This window comes from Equus quagga, chromosome 15, assembly GCF_021613505.1.
Source record: "Equus quagga isolate Etosha38 chromosome 15, UCLA_HA_Equagga_1.0, whole genome shotgun sequence".
Taxonomy (NCBI): Eukaryota; Metazoa; Chordata; class Mammalia; order Perissodactyla; family Equidae; genus Equus; species Equus quagga.
In genome coordinates this window covers 93,258,817-93,276,234 of record NC_060281.1, presented here as the reverse complement: position 1 = coordinate 93,276,234, position 17,418 = coordinate 93,258,817, and the positions used below count along the sequence as shown (strand labels likewise).

General features: G+C 60.5%; 3 protein-coding genes across 3 annotated transcripts in view; all 3 read left to right on the top strand.

Moving 5' to 3' along the window:
• Positions 1 to 8,293, top strand: part of CLTCL1 (clathrin heavy chain like 1) — a 147,308-nt gene extending 139,015 nt beyond the window's left edge. Inside the window, 5 exon segments of the mRNA XM_046641074.1 lie at positions 12 to 122; positions 386 to 578; positions 2,963 to 3,207; positions 6,156 to 6,231; positions 7,046 to 8,293. Of these exon segments, the coding sequence (XP_046497030.1) occupies positions 12 to 122; positions 386 to 578; positions 2,963 to 3,207; positions 6,156 to 6,231; positions 7,046 to 7,290 (870 nt within the window). The 3' untranslated portion in view covers positions 7,291 to 8,293.
• A 15-nt stretch (positions 8,294 to 8,308) lies between these two features.
• On the top strand, positions 8,309 to 10,861 carry SLC25A1 (solute carrier family 25 member 1). The gene is made up of 9 exons (XM_046641073.1): positions 8,309 to 8,340; positions 8,394 to 8,800; positions 8,893 to 8,992; positions 9,068 to 9,206; positions 9,597 to 9,681; positions 9,845 to 9,949; positions 10,129 to 10,244; positions 10,327 to 10,400; positions 10,614 to 10,861. The coding sequence occupies exons 1-9, from the start codon at positions 8,309 to 8,311 to the stop codon at positions 10,726 to 10,728; spliced, it is 1,173 nt and encodes a 390-aa protein (XP_046497029.1). The 3' UTR covers positions 10,729 to 10,861.
• A 3,807-nt stretch (positions 10,862 to 14,668) lies between these two features.
• GSC2 (goosecoid homeobox 2) overlaps positions 14,669 to 17,418 on the top strand; it is a 26,336-nt gene continuing 23,586 nt past the window's right edge. The window contains exons 1-2 of the mRNA XM_046641072.1: positions 14,669 to 14,699; positions 17,255 to 17,388. Coding sequence (XP_046497028.1) covers positions 14,669 to 14,699; positions 17,255 to 17,388 — 165 coding nt within the window. The remainder of the gene's footprint in view (positions 14,700 to 17,254; positions 17,389 to 17,418) is intronic.

Here is a 17,418-nt window from a genome sequence, read left to right as displayed (position 1 = left end):
CCCGATGTCAGGCGGGCCAGCTGCCTCTGGTGAAGCCTTACCTGTGGTCAGTTCAGGGCCACAACAACAAGAGTGTGAATGAGGCGCTCAACCACCTGCTGATGGAAGAGGAGGATTATCAGGTGAGTGTGCGGAAAGGGGCCCCGTCAGAGGGCGGCAGGTGCCCAGGGACCTGCACAGCTGGCCTTGGGCGCTCAGGATCTGGAGAGCCCCTCTCTGCACTGGCCGGTGTGTTCTCAGCAGGCTGCCCTGGCACAAGAGGGAGTGTGGGCCCCACGGGGCAGCATCAGTAAATGGGCAGGGGCCTTTCTGAAGCCGTGGTGCAGAAACCACCACTGAGTAATTTCTGGGTGCCTGCTGTCTGTGTCCCCTCACCCATGGAAAGGCTGTGTTCTCCTAGAACCCTAGGAGAGCGTCTGTCGATGCTTATGACAACTTTGACAACATCGCCCTGGCACAGCGGTTGGAGAATCACCAGCTGATCGAGTTCAGGCACATTGTTGCTTATCTGTACAAGGGCAGCAGCTGGTGGGCCCAGAGCGTGGCGCTCTGCAAGAAAGACCATCTCTACAAGGTCAGTCTCGCCATGCCCTACCCACCCGCGTGTGCCTCCTGATGCTTTGCGGGGTGGGGAAAATCATAGCCCCTACCAGGAGACCTTCATGGCAGGAGAGGGAGAGTGAAGTTAAGAAGGGAGCGTTTGGGGGCCGGCCCGGCGGCGCAGCGGTTAAGTTCGCACGTTCCGCTTCGGCAGCCCGGGGTTGGCTGGTTTGGATCCCGGGTGAGGACATGGCACTGCTTGGCAAGCCGTGCTGTGGTAGGCGTCCCACATATAAAGTAGAGGAAGATGGGCACAGATGTTAGCTCAGGGCCAGTCTTCCTCAGCAAAAAGAGGAGGATTGGCAGCAGATGTTAGCTCAGGGCTGATCTTCCTCAAAAAAAAAAAAAAGGGAGCTTTTTTGGAACATGGAGTTAGAGTTGGGAGCAACGTAGAGAATTATTTTCTGTCGTTAACATAGAGCCTTTTAAAAAATTATTTCAATCAAAAGACTTGCTCTCACGGAGTTGATTCTTTTCTTGGCAGTTATTCGTGAGTTTCTCTCTCCATAAACAGTGTGGCAGTGTTCACGGGGCACTTGCTTTACTTTCTGTCGAGATCTGGGGAATAAAAACACCTAAGTTAAAATCATGTTCAAAGTATTTGTTTCTGCCATTGAGCAGTGGCTCAGAGCCATGCTTGGGTCCACATCCCGTTCTGGGCAGCTGCTGGTCAGAGTAGGCTGCCTGAGAGATCCCAGGCCCTGAGGCTTCACTGTCGCTCTGCCTGGCCCTGGCATCTCCCGACTGGGGTAGAGTGCATTTCACAAGAGGGCCCTTGTAATATGCTGCACTGCCAAGCTGATTTCCAAGGGTTCCGCCAGGAGCCCTCGGGAACCCCTCTGCAGGCCATGAGGTTGACCTAAGGGGTTTACTCCCAGAGCTGTCCTTGGCATTCCTGAGCACCTTCCCAGGACATACACAACTGCCACCCACTACCCAGCATAGGCGCCTCCCTCTCGGTGCATTTAGGCTGAGGCCAGAGACCACTAGATATCAGGGGCATGTCAAGCCTCACCCAAAGTTGTTACCTCCAGTTTGGGACTATTACATGACATGTCCTTGCCCTCAGTGAGAGTGTTTGTGGCCCTTCCTGGGGTGCTGACAGGGCCCTTGGAGAGGGAGCTGAGAGGAAATGCCACAGAAGCTCTGAGACTACATGTCAGGGTGCCCAGGTACTGGCCCTGGGAGGTGGCCTCGGGGCTCAGGCACACTGGAGGGAAGCTGCCCCTGGGTGGCGGGTCACAGCCACACTTTCCTGCCGTGGGACATAGCCGGGTCTTGAATGCATGGGCTCCTCGCCACTCAGGCAGTGAGGGAGTGAGCACTTGGTGCTGCAAGTACTGACAGAGGGGCATCCATCCTCTTCCAGCCAGCGATCCCACCCAGAGTGATGGCACCAGGAAGAGAATCTGGAAGGATAAAGCCACAGGCAGAAAGTGGTTGGCATACTTTCCAGTGCAGTGGTTCTCAGCCAGGGTGACTCTGACCCCCAGGGGACATTTGGTTGTCACAGCTGGGGGTGCAGTGCTACATCTAGTAAGTAGAGGCCAGAGTGGCACTAAAGAGCCCACAATGCATGGGTCCCCAACTGACCCCCAACACACACACGTGTCAGCAGTGCTCTGGCAGGTGGGCTGCCCTGGGTGGAAGTCCCAGGTGAATGGGTGGTCACAGCACGCCACCAGAAGTGTACTTTCCCCATTGCGGAAGTGGGGTGTAAAAGCACCATGGGCAGTCAGCCATCAGGGGTGACCACCTTGCGTTGTACACACTTTGCTCAAGAGGATGGCTGAGCAGAAGGGGCTGGGACTGTGTGCAGAAGGCTGGGGCTGCTGAGGAACAGCAGATCAGGCAGGGTGTGAGGGAGCGTGTTAGGACGCGGTCGGGTGAGGACTAGCTGGCCCACACACAGGGACAATTAGGGATTTTGATAGAGTTTTTTATGTCTGGAAGAAAAGGCAAATTGCTATTTCCTGAGCACTAACCTGTCCGTCGTGGCTGCTTCATGTTGAGTCTGGAAGAATAGCACTGACTCTTGGCCCAAACACAGCAGTCTGGCCTTCATAGCAGGCACTGCTGGTGCTGTTACCATCCCCATTCAGCACCCACCCCCTGAGCAGCCCCACACATGCCCTCTGCATGCCGTTCTGGCTTTGAGGCCAGAGTCCCTGTCTCCCAGGACAGGGCACCTACACCCGTGTGTGTTCAGCAGATGAGACCATGCTCAGTGCCTTCCACAGCCTTCCTGGAGGTGGTACTTCATCCTACCAGAAGGCAGCCAAGACACAGGGACTCCTCTGCGGGCAAGGGCCTTCATAGCTCAAAAAGTACCTCAGGTGGCAGGAGGCAAGGTGGGCCCGAGCTGTGCGTCTGCCTTGGTTGTGGGACGCCATGGAGCATGCTGCCAAGTCCCGGGATGCTGAGCTGGCCGAGAAGTTGCTGCAGTGGTTCCTGGAGGAGGGCAAGCAGGAGTGCTTCGCGGCCTCTCTCTTCGCCTGTTACAACCTGCTCTCCCCAGATGTGGTGCTAGAGTTGGCCTGGAGACACAACCTCCTGGACCTGGCCGTGCCCTGCTTCATCCAGGTGATGAGGGAGTACCTTAGCAAAGTAAGTACCGGCTCTGCTGTAGCTCCCTGGCCGCCATGTGGCACTGCTGTGACTGTGGCCCCTGTCTGCAGAGTCCCTGTGGTGGCCCATTGGGGGCCACCCAGATTGCCCAACCAGCCCCGGCTGCCTTCAGGAGTGGCCTCTTGCCTTCACACTTGAGTGGTTTTCTGCCAAGTGTTTACCTTTTCTAGAAAATCACCATGCGGGCACTGGGTAGAACTAAGCACTTCCCGTTGCAGCAGCTCTCCTGCACACTGCCAGAGGGCTTCATGGGGTGAGAGCAGTGGGGGGCCAGCTGGCAGAGCCTGCAGCACACAACCGTGGGCTCCATGTGGGCCATCCACCTCAGATCTCACCGCCGGAGGAGTTGGGGGTGCAGCTGTTGGTGAACCTGTTGTGGTAGACCCCTTTTGCTGAGCACTTAGTAGGAATATTAACACTTAATCCTGTAACACCTTGACAGGTAGATGGTCATCCCCTCTACAACTGCAGACGCTGGGGTTCCAGTCCCAAGCTGACAGGTGAAGAGGGGCTCAGACCCACATCTCCCTGGCCCAGAGGCCATACTCGTGTCTCAGCACATCGCTTCTGCCACTCCATATGTCACTTGGCATCCCTAATACCCCACTCTGCCTTTCTTTGCAAGCAGATGAGTTGTTTAACCGGGTGGTAGTGTCTGATTTCAAAACTCTTCCTGTGTCATAGCCCTAGGCATTCTTGTGTCTAGTCACCGTCCAGAGACTCTTGTCTTCTGGTCTGGTTTGTTTCTAACACAGAAAAAGCTGTCTCTCAGCAGCACCTGCTTGCCCATCCAGCCATACACCTCACCTTCCAGCCAGATGGGAGGCTTGACAATGCCGAGAAGCCACCAGCCTGAGGCTTCTTTCAGTGTGAGACCGAAGGGAGTGACTTCCCAGGGTTAATGTGGGGGTTAGGGAAGAAACAGGAAGGGGGGAAAGTTCTCGTGCAGCCAGCTTTGGCCTACAGGGGCTTGCTCTGCCTGCTGTCTGCAGAGCTTCCTGGGAGCTGCCCAGCTCCTGGTGAGGGCCGTCCCAGGGGCCATTCAAGGCCCTCAGCCTGCTGCAGCAGGAGGCACCACTGCAGTGCAGTCTGGTCCCATGTGTACAGCACTTCTGAGCGGGTGGCCTCCTGAGACTCACCAGGGGCAGGGGAGGAGCAGCCCTGGCCATGTGGACTGCCAGGGGACATGGGCTAGTTGGATTTATAAGGGGCCGTGGCTCTTCAGCCCCAGCGAACAGCAGCTCCCTCCTATAGGTGCCTGTGCTATATGGAGCTTGTCTGCGAGAACTGCTCTACCCATGATGGGCTGCCTTTCCCATCCCTAAGGTGTCTGAACCTGGGAGCAGTCTGTCTGTTCTGAGCCCCTGCATAAAGAGGGATGAATGTGGCTTGAATCTCTTCCTGGAGTGGAGGCCCATGGTTTAGCATAAGAGGAACTTGGGCCCACTCGGACCTTCATTGCTGAAGGGGTTGGACTCCCAGGGGGCCTTCGAGGACTTGGGGGAGCACTTTTCCTCTCTGTGGCAGATGATAGAGGTCATCCTGGCAGCCATGTCACCTTGGTCAGCACTTTGGCCACACAGCTAAACCAGGATGGTACAGTGTGCTTGAGCTCCAGCTGCCTTCCTGCTGGAAGGACCCTGCCCCTAGCCCCAGATACTTCCCCGAGGCCTGGAAGGCAGGGGCTGCCACAGCGCCTGCCCTCGATGCTGCCACATGTGCCTCTGCCAGCACTGGACCAGGTGCCTGTCATGGTGGGAAGAGGAGAGGGCTTACGAGGGGTTTCTCTGGCAGTGGTGGGGTGTGGGCTGGTTCTCAGCCTTGGGTTAGGGCCCAGAAGACAGAACACATTGCTGTGTCACAGAGGCAGAGGGGACCAGACAAGAAAGCCACAGCCCCTTCCTGACAGGAGAACTTGGTTCCAGACCTCTTGACTCATCTGGAAAGCTTGAGGGTCATCCCTCTGAGAACCCTCCCACCCCAGGGCTCTCCCAGTGGAGGGTGCAAGCCCAGCTCAGCCCTCAGCCCTGGGCGTCGGCCAGCTGAAGGCAGAGAGGACAGGTTGCGAGTCCACCACGGCTGTCCTCCTCCTTCCTCACCTCAACCCGGGTCCTGTGGAGGGAGGAAGAGGGGAGTGCACAGGGCCAGTGGCAGGGCTCTCTGCTGGGGTTCTGGCGCCTGGCCTCTTCTCTCCCAGACCTGAGTACACAGGGGACACGTAATTGTTTCTTATTTCTTACCCTGATGCTTGTTTGGGGGGGTCACAGATGTACGGTTGCTGTAGCCCCTGCCAGCACCATGGGTGCTATCTGCCCTGCAGCCCCCATGGCACAGTCTCACTCTGTTCCCTCCCTGTCCCTGTGTCTGCACCAGCCTATGGGCACTCCAGGGGGCAGCGCCCAGTGAAGGCCTTGAGGAAGGTCAAGGAGCAGCTTGTCCTCAGATGGTTGTCATGGCCCCTGCCTCTCAGGTGGCACATCCACACTGCCCGGTCGAGGGTCTTAGGTGTCAGGTGACAGGTCTCCTTAGGAGTTGGCAGCCTAGATTGGCTGGAAGCAGGAAGTGCTGTGTTGTCCTGGCAGTGTCCCTGTGTCCAGAGGAGGACTCAGCCCTGTGATCAATGCCACATTCAAAGCCTGTAGTTCCTGGCCACTGCTCCTGGCAGCCAGGAGCCCACTTGGAAAGCACTGGGCTAGGACAGCAGCTGGGGTTCACCAGGGCGTTCCATCTCTGTCTGGTTAGAGGCTTCATCTTCTCGTGGAGTGAGGTGGTGCTCGCTGCCGGTGCAGCATCTGCCCCATGTGCCCGTTCTCAGCTCTAACCCTCCTGGAGGCTGGGTGCTTGCCTTCCGGCCCCATGTTCACCTCCAGGCCCAGACTTCCCTCGTCCTGTCAGGTAGGTGGTCACGTTTTCTTGCCTCTTTGCAGGTGGACAGACTGGATGCCTTAGAGAGTCTACACAAGCAAGAGGAGCGTGTGGTGGAGCCCTCCCTTCTCCTGTTTGGTAGGTAGCACCCCATAGCCCATAGTCCCCTGTCACCTAGGAAGGGGAGGGGAGGAGGGCGATTCACACCATCCTTCCCTGGCTGGGCTTCAGATGGCGGGGGGCGGGGGTATGGACAGGGCAAGGGCTGGAAAGACCATGATGGCTGCCTAATGTGGAGAAGGTCAGTGATCCAGGAATGTTAGAAAGGCACAGCCACTGTCCTCCCTACTCTGAGGGCACTTGCCTTCTGGGGCCAGGGGGGTGCTCCTGCCCGTTTCTTGTGCCTGGCAACTGCCCAGCTTCAAGCTGCTGCTGTGTGTGATCCTGGCCCCCAGGCAGCAAGGCTGTTGTTAGCTTGCACTTCGGAGCCTGCCCGGATGGCATGGCCATTGAGCAGACAGCTCGGTTGTTGCCCACTGCACAGAGAGGCTCTTGGGTCCTGGAGTGCATCGTGGGACTAACACAAGCCTAAGGGTGTGGTGTGAGCACACAGCACGTCTCCTGGTCTCAAGGCTCCTACCGTGTCCTCCTTTGGGATCATTATGCCCACTTACCATTAATGTCAGTCTAAAATTTTTTTAGATTTTGATGGGCATGAGTGAGACCCAGCCAGTTGAGCTAAGTGTCCCATTTGGGGACTAGCTTACCCTCTAGCCTATCTAGCCATTGTGGCTGGCCCCATAACAGCAGCTCCCACAGCCCTTTCCTCCAGGCACCTTCTATCAGGTGCCTCAGCCTCTGGGTGGTCAGGGCCGGTCTGTCACCCTGCTCCTTGGGCCCCTGGCCACCCAGGGGCAGAAGCCCTGCTCACCCTCAGCTTCTCCCTATGCAGGCCAGCAGCTGATGCTGACTGCAGGCCCTGCTGCAGGCCCAGGCCCAACTCGCTTCCCCTGTGGATATGCTTCCACTCCCGCCTTCACCCAGCCTCTGGTGTACGGCTTCAGCGTGTCCTGTGTGCTCAGTAGCAACACCCCCTCTACCCAGTTCACCAAGGACCGCATCACCCCAGAAGCACAGAGGACCCCGAGGGGAGGCGGGGACACCTGGACTGACTTTATTTTGGCTGGGGCCCGTTGATGGCAGCCTCCCAGCCGTTCTGGATCCTGGGGAGGCCAGCATAGTCACTGACTGCCCGAGAAGACCAGCTTCAGCCCCCGGCCCAGGGAGGTCAACTTCTGCCTCCAGGCCCTCTGGCTGGAGCCAGGCGTTCCTAGGGAGTTCCAGTCCGCACGGATTCCCTGGCGCTTGGCGGGAGGGGCACCCTCTCTTCATTCGGCACTGGCAGAGCTGCCCCCTCCAGGCCGCTTTGCAGACACAACTGAACGTATAACCTGGCTCCGAGCCTCCTGCCGATTGTGAATATTAAAGTTGGTTTATCAAGGCAAAGCTTCCCTGCTTGGTGCTGGTTGGGTAGGAGAGGACAAAAGATTGCTGAGACCTCTGTGGGGGTGGGGGACCTGCGTGTGCCCTGGAAGGCAGTCCGGGGGATACAGCCGGGCTGTATTAGGGCCTTTTCCCGACCGTGTGCACTGCACGGAACTCTCACTCCCGTAGGGGGAGTAGTATCCGCACAGCCTTCAAACAGCAAGCATGGGGTGAGGCCCACATGTTTCGGGGAGGGTCTGCCCCTCTCCTCCACCCCCGATCTCCGGCGGTCCTGTCGCTCCTGGCGCAGACCCCAAGATCCGCTCCTTCCCACGCCGCACTCTGCTCGATGCCCCAGCGGGTTTTACACACTGCACCTTGACCCCCCGGTCCAGGCCGAGTGGCAGCGCCGCCTCCCAAGGACCATGCCTCCGCCCCCACCACGCTTGGTTCTCCGGACACCCGGGCTCGGGCATTGGTTGGGTCGTCGTCTCCGCCTCGGCGCGCCCCGCCCCGGCCTCAGTTTCCCGGGCTGCACGGGGCGGGCTGGGGGCGGGGCCCGGCTCGGACCACGCGGGGCGGAGCTCGGGAGCTGACGCGGCCGCCCCGCCCCCCAGACCATAACCCGCCGCCGCCGCCGCCGCCGCTGCTGCTGCCCCCGCGGACCGAGCGCCCAAGGCAGGAGGCTCGGACCCGAGGCCGACGTCGGGCGTCTGCCTGCTCGCCCGCCATGGCCGCGCCGCGCGCTCTGGCGGCCGCCGCGCCGGCGCCCGGGAAGGCCAAGCTCACGCACCCGGGGAAGGCGATCCTGGCAGGTGGGCTCCGCCGCAGCGCGGACCCCCGGCCCGCCGTCCTTCCGGATGGGCCCGGGACGCCGAGGCCCCGCCTCACTTCCGGATCGGGCGGGGGGCGCGGCTGTGGCCCCCAGCGGCGTGCCGGGCTCGGCCCGTGTGTCGCCCCTCCGCGCCTCGCCAGGACCACGGGAGCGGGGCGTGGGGCGCCGGCCGGGCCTCCCCGCGCGCAGAGGCCGGGGCGGGGGAGGGGCCTGGGCAGCGGGCGGGGCGGGGGCGGCCGGCCGCGAGGCGCTCTCAGGGCCGGGTCCCGCTCCCCGCAGGCGGCCTGGCGGGCGGCATCGAGATTTGCATCACCTTCCCCACCGAGTACGTGAAGACGCAGCTGCAGCTGGACGAGCGCTCGCACCCCCCGCGCTACCGGGGCATCGGTGAGGAGGGGCGACCCCGGAGGGCCATTCGCGCGGGTAGCTGCGGGGGCGGACCCCGAGTGCGCGGGGTCGCTGACCGCCCCCTCCTCCAGGGGACTGCGTGCGGCAGACTGTCCGTAGCCACGGCGTCCTGGGCCTGTACCGAGGCCTCAGCTCCCTGCTCTACGGTTCCATCCCCAAGGCGGCAGTCAGGTGAGGGGCTCGGGTGGCAGGGGGAAGAAGCCCCGGGCGGCTGCACCCTCTCACCCCGCTGCCCCCCGCCTCCAGATTCGGGACGTTCGAGTTCCTCAGCAACCACATGCGAGACGCCCAGGGACGGCTGGACAGCACACGCGGGCTGCTGTGCGGCTTGGGCGCTGGCGTGGCAGAGGCCGTGGTGGTCGTGTGTCCCATGGAGACCATCAAGGTGGGGAGGGTCTCGGCAGGAGGGAGCACGGTGTGCAGGGGGCCCTCAGGAAGAGCCTCTTGTAGAGGCTGCACTCTGTGTTGAAGGCAACGAGAAAGCATTAAGGTTTTTTAAAACTTGTAAACAGAAAACATAAGATAACAGGGGTTTGCTGTCTAAGCTGTGGGAAGCACCAGCAAACATAACTGCAGAGATTCCTTAGTAAGGCAGGCTCTCTTGTCTCCAGGGGTGTCGTGTTCCATGGCAGCCTTGGGTGGCCCTGTTTCCAGGGGGAAGAGCTGCACCTCCAACCCTGGCCTGACCTTGGTGGACTCTGGGCCTGCTAGCCGCGTGGCCAGGTGTGTCCTCCCATGGTGCCCTGGGCCAGCACCTTGTTTTCTTCTCTCTCAGGTGAAGTTCATCCACGACCAGACCTCCTCCAACCCCAAGTACAGAGGGTTCTTCCATGGTGTCAGAGAGATTGTGCGGGAACAAGGTGAGCCACCCGGCCTTCTTCAGGTGGGGTCCAGGGTCTCAGCCAGGCTGGAAGGAACCTGCACTTCCCCTTCCTTCCTTGGCCCTCCTGCCCGTGGTTCTCCCTGATCCCCAGCTGGGACCTGGGAGGCACCAGTGTGACCCCCATGCCTGCCTGTCCCCAGGGCTAAAGGGGACATACCAGGGCCTCACAGCCACCGTCCTGAAGCAGGGATCCAACCAAGCCATCCGCTTCTTTGTCATGACCTCTCTGCGCAACTGGTACCGAGGTGTGTTTGTGGCCCTAAGACATTTGGGGCCAGGCTCCTCCTCTTCAGGTCTCCTCACCAGGGCCCCACCCCTGGGGCCCCCACCTTCACAGGCCCTGGTCCATGTGCCACCCCAAGCCTGAGAGCCATCCTCTTTACTCTCCCATCCTTTTTTGACCACAACTCCCACCCCCATCCAGGGGACAACCCCAACAAACCCATGAATCCGCTCATCACTGGGGTGTTCGGAGCTATCGCAGGCGCAGCGAGTGTATTTGGGAACACTCCTCTGGATGTGATCAAGACCCGGATGCAGGTGGGAGTGGGGTTAGGAAGCGGGAGGGGAGCTTGAGACAGGGGCTGGGTGCTGAGCCCTGTGGCGTGCTCATGTCCTACAGGGCCTGGAGGCACACAAATACCGGAACACGTGGGACTGCGGCTTGCAGATCCTAAGGAACGAGGGGCTCAAGGCGTGAGTAGGGGAGGGGTAAAGCTGTTGTCCCCACCCAGGCCCTCCCTGGTCTTCTTTCTGGGCCTCACTCCAAACCCCCTGCCAGCTCCAGGCCATCCCATAGAGAATTCTTACATTTAGGTCCCTGTTCTTGCTTCTCCAATGCTTGGACCCTACCCCGCTTTCTAGAGGCACTGCCCTTCACCTGCCTTCTCACATCCTCTCTCTCCCCAGATTTTACAAGGGTACTGTCCCACGCCTGGGCCGGGTCTGCCTAGACGTGGCCATTGTGTTCATCATCTACGACGAGGTGGTAAAGCTGCTAAACAAAGTGTGGAAGACGGACTGAGCTCTGAGGGTCTGCATGGGGGCCGTCCCCAGGTGCCTCCAGACAAGCCCCCACTGTCCTCTTCTCACGATTCCAGTGCAGTCGTGCCAAAAGGCCCCCTTCCCCTGACCCTCGCACTTCGTGGCCTGGGTCTGGCCCCTGTGGCCATTAAGTCCACCTGTCCCATAGTGCTGTGTGTCTCCTGTGGCCTGTGTGACACTGTTGTGTCCATGAATCCGGCTGAGGCTGGGTGATCCTCTGGCCTGTGAATCTGTGCCCACTTGTCCATGTGCTTATTCACGAGCCATGTGCTTGTGTTTCGTGTTCCATGTCACATGACCCTATGACCCACTTCCCGGGGTGCCTGTGTGGCCTGGGTCCACGGCCCTGTAGCCATGGCCCAGTCCCAGCCCGGTGCCTTCCACCCTGGGCAGCAGGGGCACCTGCCCCAGCCTACCACAGCTGCCTCCGGGCCTCAGCCTGGCCTCACCGCATTCCAGGGGCTGCGTGCCCCCTGCTTCTCCTGCCACTGGCCTTAACTGGTCCTCGGGCCCTCCCTCTGCCCAGGATAGGGTGGCACCTGCCGCTCTCAGGACCACCCTCCCAAGGCAGAATAAACTGGATCCTATCACAGTCTCTTGTCCCTGTGTGCACCCATCTGTGGGTGGGCAGTGATGGTCGTGCCTCTGTATAGGGCAGGCCCACCCCTCACCTGAGAACACTGGCAGGGGGACAGGGAAACTGGGCAGCAGGCTGGTAAGAGAGCCAGCTGTGGCCATAGTGTCAGCCGCCTCAGGGGCCTGGCATCAGGCCATGAGACATCTGGGCTCCCTGCAGGCCTTGCTCCTTGTGGGCCAGATCCTATATGGTCAGCTGGAAGGCATGTCCTCAGGGTCAGCTGGCAGGCAGCACTGAGTTGAGGGAGAGCTGGTGGTTGGATCTGGGAGACACTGCTCCCAGGCTCTTGTCTGTCCCTCAACTTGGGGCCCAGCCCATGTCCTCATACCTCGGTTTCTCTGTGAAATGGTCTGCTTGTGGGGAAATGCTGTGGGGCATCCAGTTTCTGGTCCTGAGACTTTCTACTTAGGCTGATCATATGTCCCTTCCTTACTCCACTAGGCTGGGGGACAGTTGCCCTGGGGCAGGAGGGGGTAGAGTTGCCTGACCAGGACCCTGGAGGCCTCTCATCTCACAGCCCTGAGCCTTGGAGGAAGGTATCTGTCTTGCTGGATTTCCCTCCCCCCAGGACCAGGCACAGGGAGCCAAGCAGAGCATGGAGGCCACAGAGCCCTCAACTGGAGGGTCCTTGTAGCTTGGGGCCCCTCCTCCCCTCCAGATACGGAGCTGGGAACCACAACGCATGAGCCAAGTGGAGGAGACCCAAGAGCAGGATGGGGTGAACCCGTGTCCCTGGCTGTACAGGTGCAGAAGGCACCTTCCTGTCCAAGTGATTCCAAGGGTGAGAGTCATGCAAGGGTTTGGCTCAGACTGGGAAGTGACTTGCCAGCAGAAGCCTCCCACGAGGCAGGTTGTGTCCCTGGAGCTGCTCCTTTTGGGGGAGAGTGCCCTACCCCAGTGAACTCACATAGCACTCGCATCCCTGGAGTTGGGGTACAGGAGATCTGGGGCAGGTCTGAGGGCCAAGTGAGCGCTTGGGGGTGCAAGGGCAACAGAGTTTGGAAGGACGGCCATGCACTTTCAGTGCTCCTGTGAGACTTACCAATCTTTGCCGCAACGGGGGAGAAAGCACCCATCAGCAAAGCTTGCCTGCCCACAGCCAGGGCTGTCTACACACACACACACAGGCAGGCAGGAGCCCTGGCTCCTGTGGTCACTGGCTCCAAAGGCTACTGGCTCTTTGCTTTGGGGATGAATGCAGGTGATAGGCAGTGCTGGCTCATTGCACAGGCCCCTGAGGCTGGAGGCACACATGGCTCCCCTGCGGCCTGCTGTCCAGGCTGCAGTGTGTGTGGGCAGAAACCCAGCTCCCCCTTTGCTCACTGTGTGACTTTGGACAAGTCATCTAACTTCAATTTCCTAATCTGTGAAATGGGGTGACGCAATGACCCACCCCAGTGGGTAATGAGGATGAAATGATATAATCCCTGTAAGGTGCTTAGAACAGTGCTTAAGGGGTCGGCCCCGTGCCCGAGTGGTTAAGCTCGTGCGCTCTGCTTTGGAGGCCCAAGGTTTTGCCAGTTCGAATCCTGGGCCTGGACATGGCACTGCTCATCAGGCCACGCTGAGGTTGCGTCCCATATGCCACAACTAGAAGGACCCACAACTGAAAACACACAACTATGAACCGGGGGGCTTTGGGAGAAAAAGGGAAAATAAAACCTTTAAAAAAAAAAAGAACAGTGCTTAACACAGGGTAAGCCCTCACAAATGTAGCTTTTGGGGGTGTGGGGGTTGCAGGAGGTTGTTTGCAGTCTCCAGGGGTTCCGGGTAGTTCCCAGAGCAAGTAAAGCCTAGCAGTTGGGCCTTGAGGGGACTCTGCCCTCAAATCCACTCACTAGTGCACTGCACACCAACACGCCAGAGTGCCCCTTTACAAGGAGGAAGGGCCTGCGGCTGCACTGGGCTGAGAGGGCGTGGGGACCCACACCCAGGAGCAATCCAGCCCCCATCGCTCTCTTCTCAGAAGGGGAAGGCACTCTGCCAAAGCTCTGGGGTCTCCTCCCCTTGCCCCACAGCACAACGTGGACAGCAGGTAGCCCAGCCAGAAACGGATCTGTGTGTCTCCTGGGGCCATGAGCATGGAGGAGCCCCCCCCCCCGCCCTAGTGTAACCCCTTTTGCTCACACGTCACCTGAAGAAGTAGGCAGCCTCAGTTCTCAGAAGTGAGACCTGAGGGAAAAGGGGCAGGAGAGGAGGGAGTGTCCTGTGTGTAGGAAAGAGCTTGCCATGTCCCTGGGCTGAGGGAAGGCCAGCAAGGCTGGAGGGCAGCAGGCAGGCAGAGAGCAGCTAAAGAGGCAGGCAGGGGCCCGGAGGGAGCCCAGCTTCATTTAATGACCCTGAAGGCTGCAGAGAGGAGGCCGGTGGCAGGGGACCCTTGCCCTTGCAGTGATGGGGGTAAAAGGCAGAGAGACGTAGGCAGATCTTCAAGTAATCGGGAGGCAGAATGGACTTCCAGCCTGGCCTTCCTCCACCCCCCTCCAACCTGGACGCACAGGGGAGCCCCAGGAGGTGGCTGGGTCTGCATATTAGATATGTGAGCTGAGTGTGGGGACTCTAGGTCACCATAGCCTGCCCACAGCCAGAGCCTCTGTGCCCAGCTGGAAGTCACAGCCAGCTTCCACTCAGCCTCAGGCAGCCTTCACCATCTGGCACAGCCTCAAGCTGGGATCATCACGGAATGTTCCCACGAGGGACAATGGCCTCAGAGACAGGGCAAGGTTAGCAGAGGGTCAGATGGTGGCTGCTCCTGGGGCAGGACTTGGCCAATCTCCAGTCCTCTCTTCCCTGCAGTGGGGCTGAGGATGGGTATCCTACCCTCTCTAGGCAAAGGTCCTCAGGCAGCTGCCCTCCAGGGCGCCCCCCCTTCCTTGAACCCTCCCCTCACCCACTACCACACCAACATCAGTGGGTTTTTCCATGTCCTTGTGTAGGTAATGAATGGCAATCAGAGCTTAGTACACAAAAAACCCAGTCACTCCTGACAAATCTTTGAGCTAATAAAGAGAATTCTGTTTTAGGGCTTGTGCCCTAAGCCCTCACAGCGAACACAATCTCAGTTGAGAATGCCAGAGCATTTCCCTCACTGACTTCCTATTTCCTGCACGTTTGCAGATTCCCTGGACAGGGGTCTTTGATAAGGCGCACAGGATCAGGGGGTCTGAGAAGCTCCTGCCGCCTCAAGATCGGGGAACAGGGACTGGGCACACCAGGGAGGACAGACACACAGGCACAGTGGAGAGCTTGCCACAAAGGACCAAGGGAGGCCCACAGAGAACTCAAGATGGTGGATAAGTATGGCCTAGGCCCCCAATGTGGGTGACCCTTGGAAAACATGGTGGCCCCTAGTGCGGCCTTGTAGCTCCCGTCCTCCCACGCCCACCTGGCAAATATCCCCCAGAGCTGCCTCCCCTCTCCTCAGATCAGGCCAGGCCCTGACCCCTGACCCTCCCCAACTGTTGTCATTTTTGTCTCCTCTGCCTGGCAGTCCACACTTCCTCCTACTTAATCCTCCATTGGCCAGGCCTGACCTGGGAAGCCCCACTTGGCCACAGGGGTGTCATTTCTTGAGGTGACCTCAAGGAATAAACCATCCCACGCCCTCTGCTGCTAAGCACTGCCCGGATGCCTACAGGGGCCACCTAACCCCTAGCTGGACAGCACTGCCTCATGAGGCTCCTGGGGCCGGGGGCAGTTTTCTCACGCTGACCGGGTCGGGGCGCCTGAAGCTCTCTGGCCAGCCTGCTTGTCCGCCCCTGGCGGCCCGACACAAGCTGACCACAAGCTGGAAGTCCATTCTGCCTCCCGATTACTTGAAGATCTGCCTACGTCTCTCTGCCTTTTACCCCCATCACTGCAAGGACTCCCCCAAGGCTGTGATGGGGAGGGAAATAAACGGCCCGCGATCGGGCCTTGGGGCTTATCTCGCGGGTCAGACCAGGCCCGAGGGCACGGAGGGAAAGGCCGTCCCCGCGGTCCTCGCTTGCGCCCCCGGGCGGGGTGCTAAAGCCGCAGACCACCGGGGCCTCTCCCGGCACCCAGCCTCGGAGATCCGGGGACGGGCCCGCGGGCGCGGAGGCACCCAGGCCCATTTCTGAAGGAAGAACTGGGTTTTCCCGGCCCCGGGGCCAGGGGGCGCGGGCGCGGGGCCAGAACGCGCTAGGGAAGGACGCTGGGACAACGGCCTGGAGGTTGCGCCCGGAACTCGGGGCGGCGCGCGCTGATGGCGTCACGGGCTCGCGCCCGGCCGGCGCAGGTCCGCGCACGCTCTCCGCCCCGGGGGCGGTGGTTCCCGCGCTCCGCCCCGGGGCCTCTCAGAGGGAGCGGCCAGGGTGTTGGGAGGCGGGTAGCTATTACTGTCCCCAGTCCCTGGTCCTCAGACTTTCCCGCCAGTGCCCAGACCTCGCCTGCAGCCCCCAACACTAGGCCCTTGGCCAGCTCGGTCACCCTCGCCCACCTTCCAGGCCCAAGGCCGGCACGGCCCCACCCTGCCCCGCATGGTGAGAGGGGGCTGGAGATAGGGCGTGGGAGAGGCAGCAAGTGGCATCACATCAGCCCTCACATCAGTGAGTCAATCGACAGACGTTCCCCTTAGGGGTCCATACCCGGGAAGGGACCCCAAGGGAAAGAGGATCTGCAAGCGATGGCTCCTCGCTGGTCTCCGTCAGCATCTCCCAGTCTGTGGACTGCTTCCTGGCCACCTGTGATGGGGAGAGGTGTGTGCCTTGCTGAGGAAACCCAAGCTCAGTGAGGAGGCTGTCACCCAGGGCCACAAGGAAAGACCAGGGCCAGAAGTGGAGTAGGGAGGGGGCAGGATAAGGAAGGGCTGGCCAGGAGAAGAGAAGAGTGTCCCGGAGGAGGGCGGAGGCTCTGCTCCCGGATCTCCCTGGAAGGCCTGCGGGGCAGAGGCTGAGGCAGAGCTGTGCTCTATTCGCACCTGGCTGGCCAGGTCCACTCGTCAGCCCGTTGGCCTCACCCACCGAGGTGTTCATCCCTCCCTCTGGTACTCAGGACCAAGCTGCGCCTGGGGACAGCTGGGGACACCGAGACCAGCCTCGGGGCTTGGACTGCAGAGGGGGTCCGGCTGGCCGTGTCCTACACCGCGCGCGCTCCCTGCTGACAATTGAGCGGCCAAAGCAGATTAACCCGGGTGCTAATCCCCCCTAATGGCTTCAGAATCCCCGGCGCCGAGCAGCTAAGCCGGCCTTTCTCCGCGGCTGCGGCCGGCCCTCCCCGGCGGCTCCAGCCCCGGCCGTGAGATGCTATCTCGGCCGGCGGCCGCGGGTCTCGCGCTAATCCCCGGCGCTCGCCTTCTTCCCCGTCCCGCTCGAGATCGGGCCGATTGGCGTTTGATTACAGCCGCCATCGAGGGCCTCTTTGTGCGATCGGCCCTAAATCCCCTAATTCCGTGATAAAGGAGGCATTAACGCGTGCGTTTGCTGCAGAGAAAGGCGCCAGGATGAAAGAAAGCAATCAGGGGAATCCTGATGGCCTCGTCTGCCCGGCCAGGGAGGGAGGCGACAAAGGGGGCTAGGGTAGGGACTGGGGGAAGAGGAAGGGTCAGGGGTGGCCTCATCGAGCCCTGGCTCCCCACCTCCAACCCCAGTACTCCTCCTCCAGCTCTGAGCTGTGCCCAGGACTCATTCCCCACCTCCACCCTGGCTGCCATCTCTGCTGGATACTGAGGAACTTTATACCCCATCCCCTCTAGCCTCACCCCTGCACCTACTGGAACCTAACCCCTAATCCACCCTGGACCTTGCTGGACCTGCCTCTGACTGTCCTAAGCCAGTGGTCTCTCAGGATTTATCCCCACACCCATTCCTCCAGGGCCCCTGATGCTCCCCCAGCTTCTCCGGATCCCCCCTAGGCAGTGCCCCCATCTGCCCCTCCCTTTTGGCACTGACCAACTTTGACCAGTCCTGGAAGCAGCTGGGTCTGCTGTTCAGCCTGGGAAACAGAAGTGAGAGCAGCCGGGAGCGACTAGGATCGTCTAGTGAGCATGTAGTGGGGGGGGGGGGGGGGGGGGGGGGG

What these genes read in the sequence shown, in the direction of transcription:
- SLC25A1 (XM_046641073.1), top strand. Translation starts at nt 8,309, where the DNA reads ATGGCCGCGCCGCGCGCTCTGGCGGCCGCCGC. An exon ending in ATCCCCAAGGCGGCAGTCAG is followed by an intron (nt 8,993 to 9,067) that starts GTGAGGGGCTCG and finishes CCCCGCCTCCAG; the next exon opens with ATTCGGGACGTTCGAGTTCC. An exon ending in TGATCAAGACCCGGATGCAG is followed by an intron (nt 10,245 to 10,326) that starts GTGGGAGTGGGG and finishes CATGTCCTACAG; the next exon opens with GGCCTGGAGGCACACAAATA.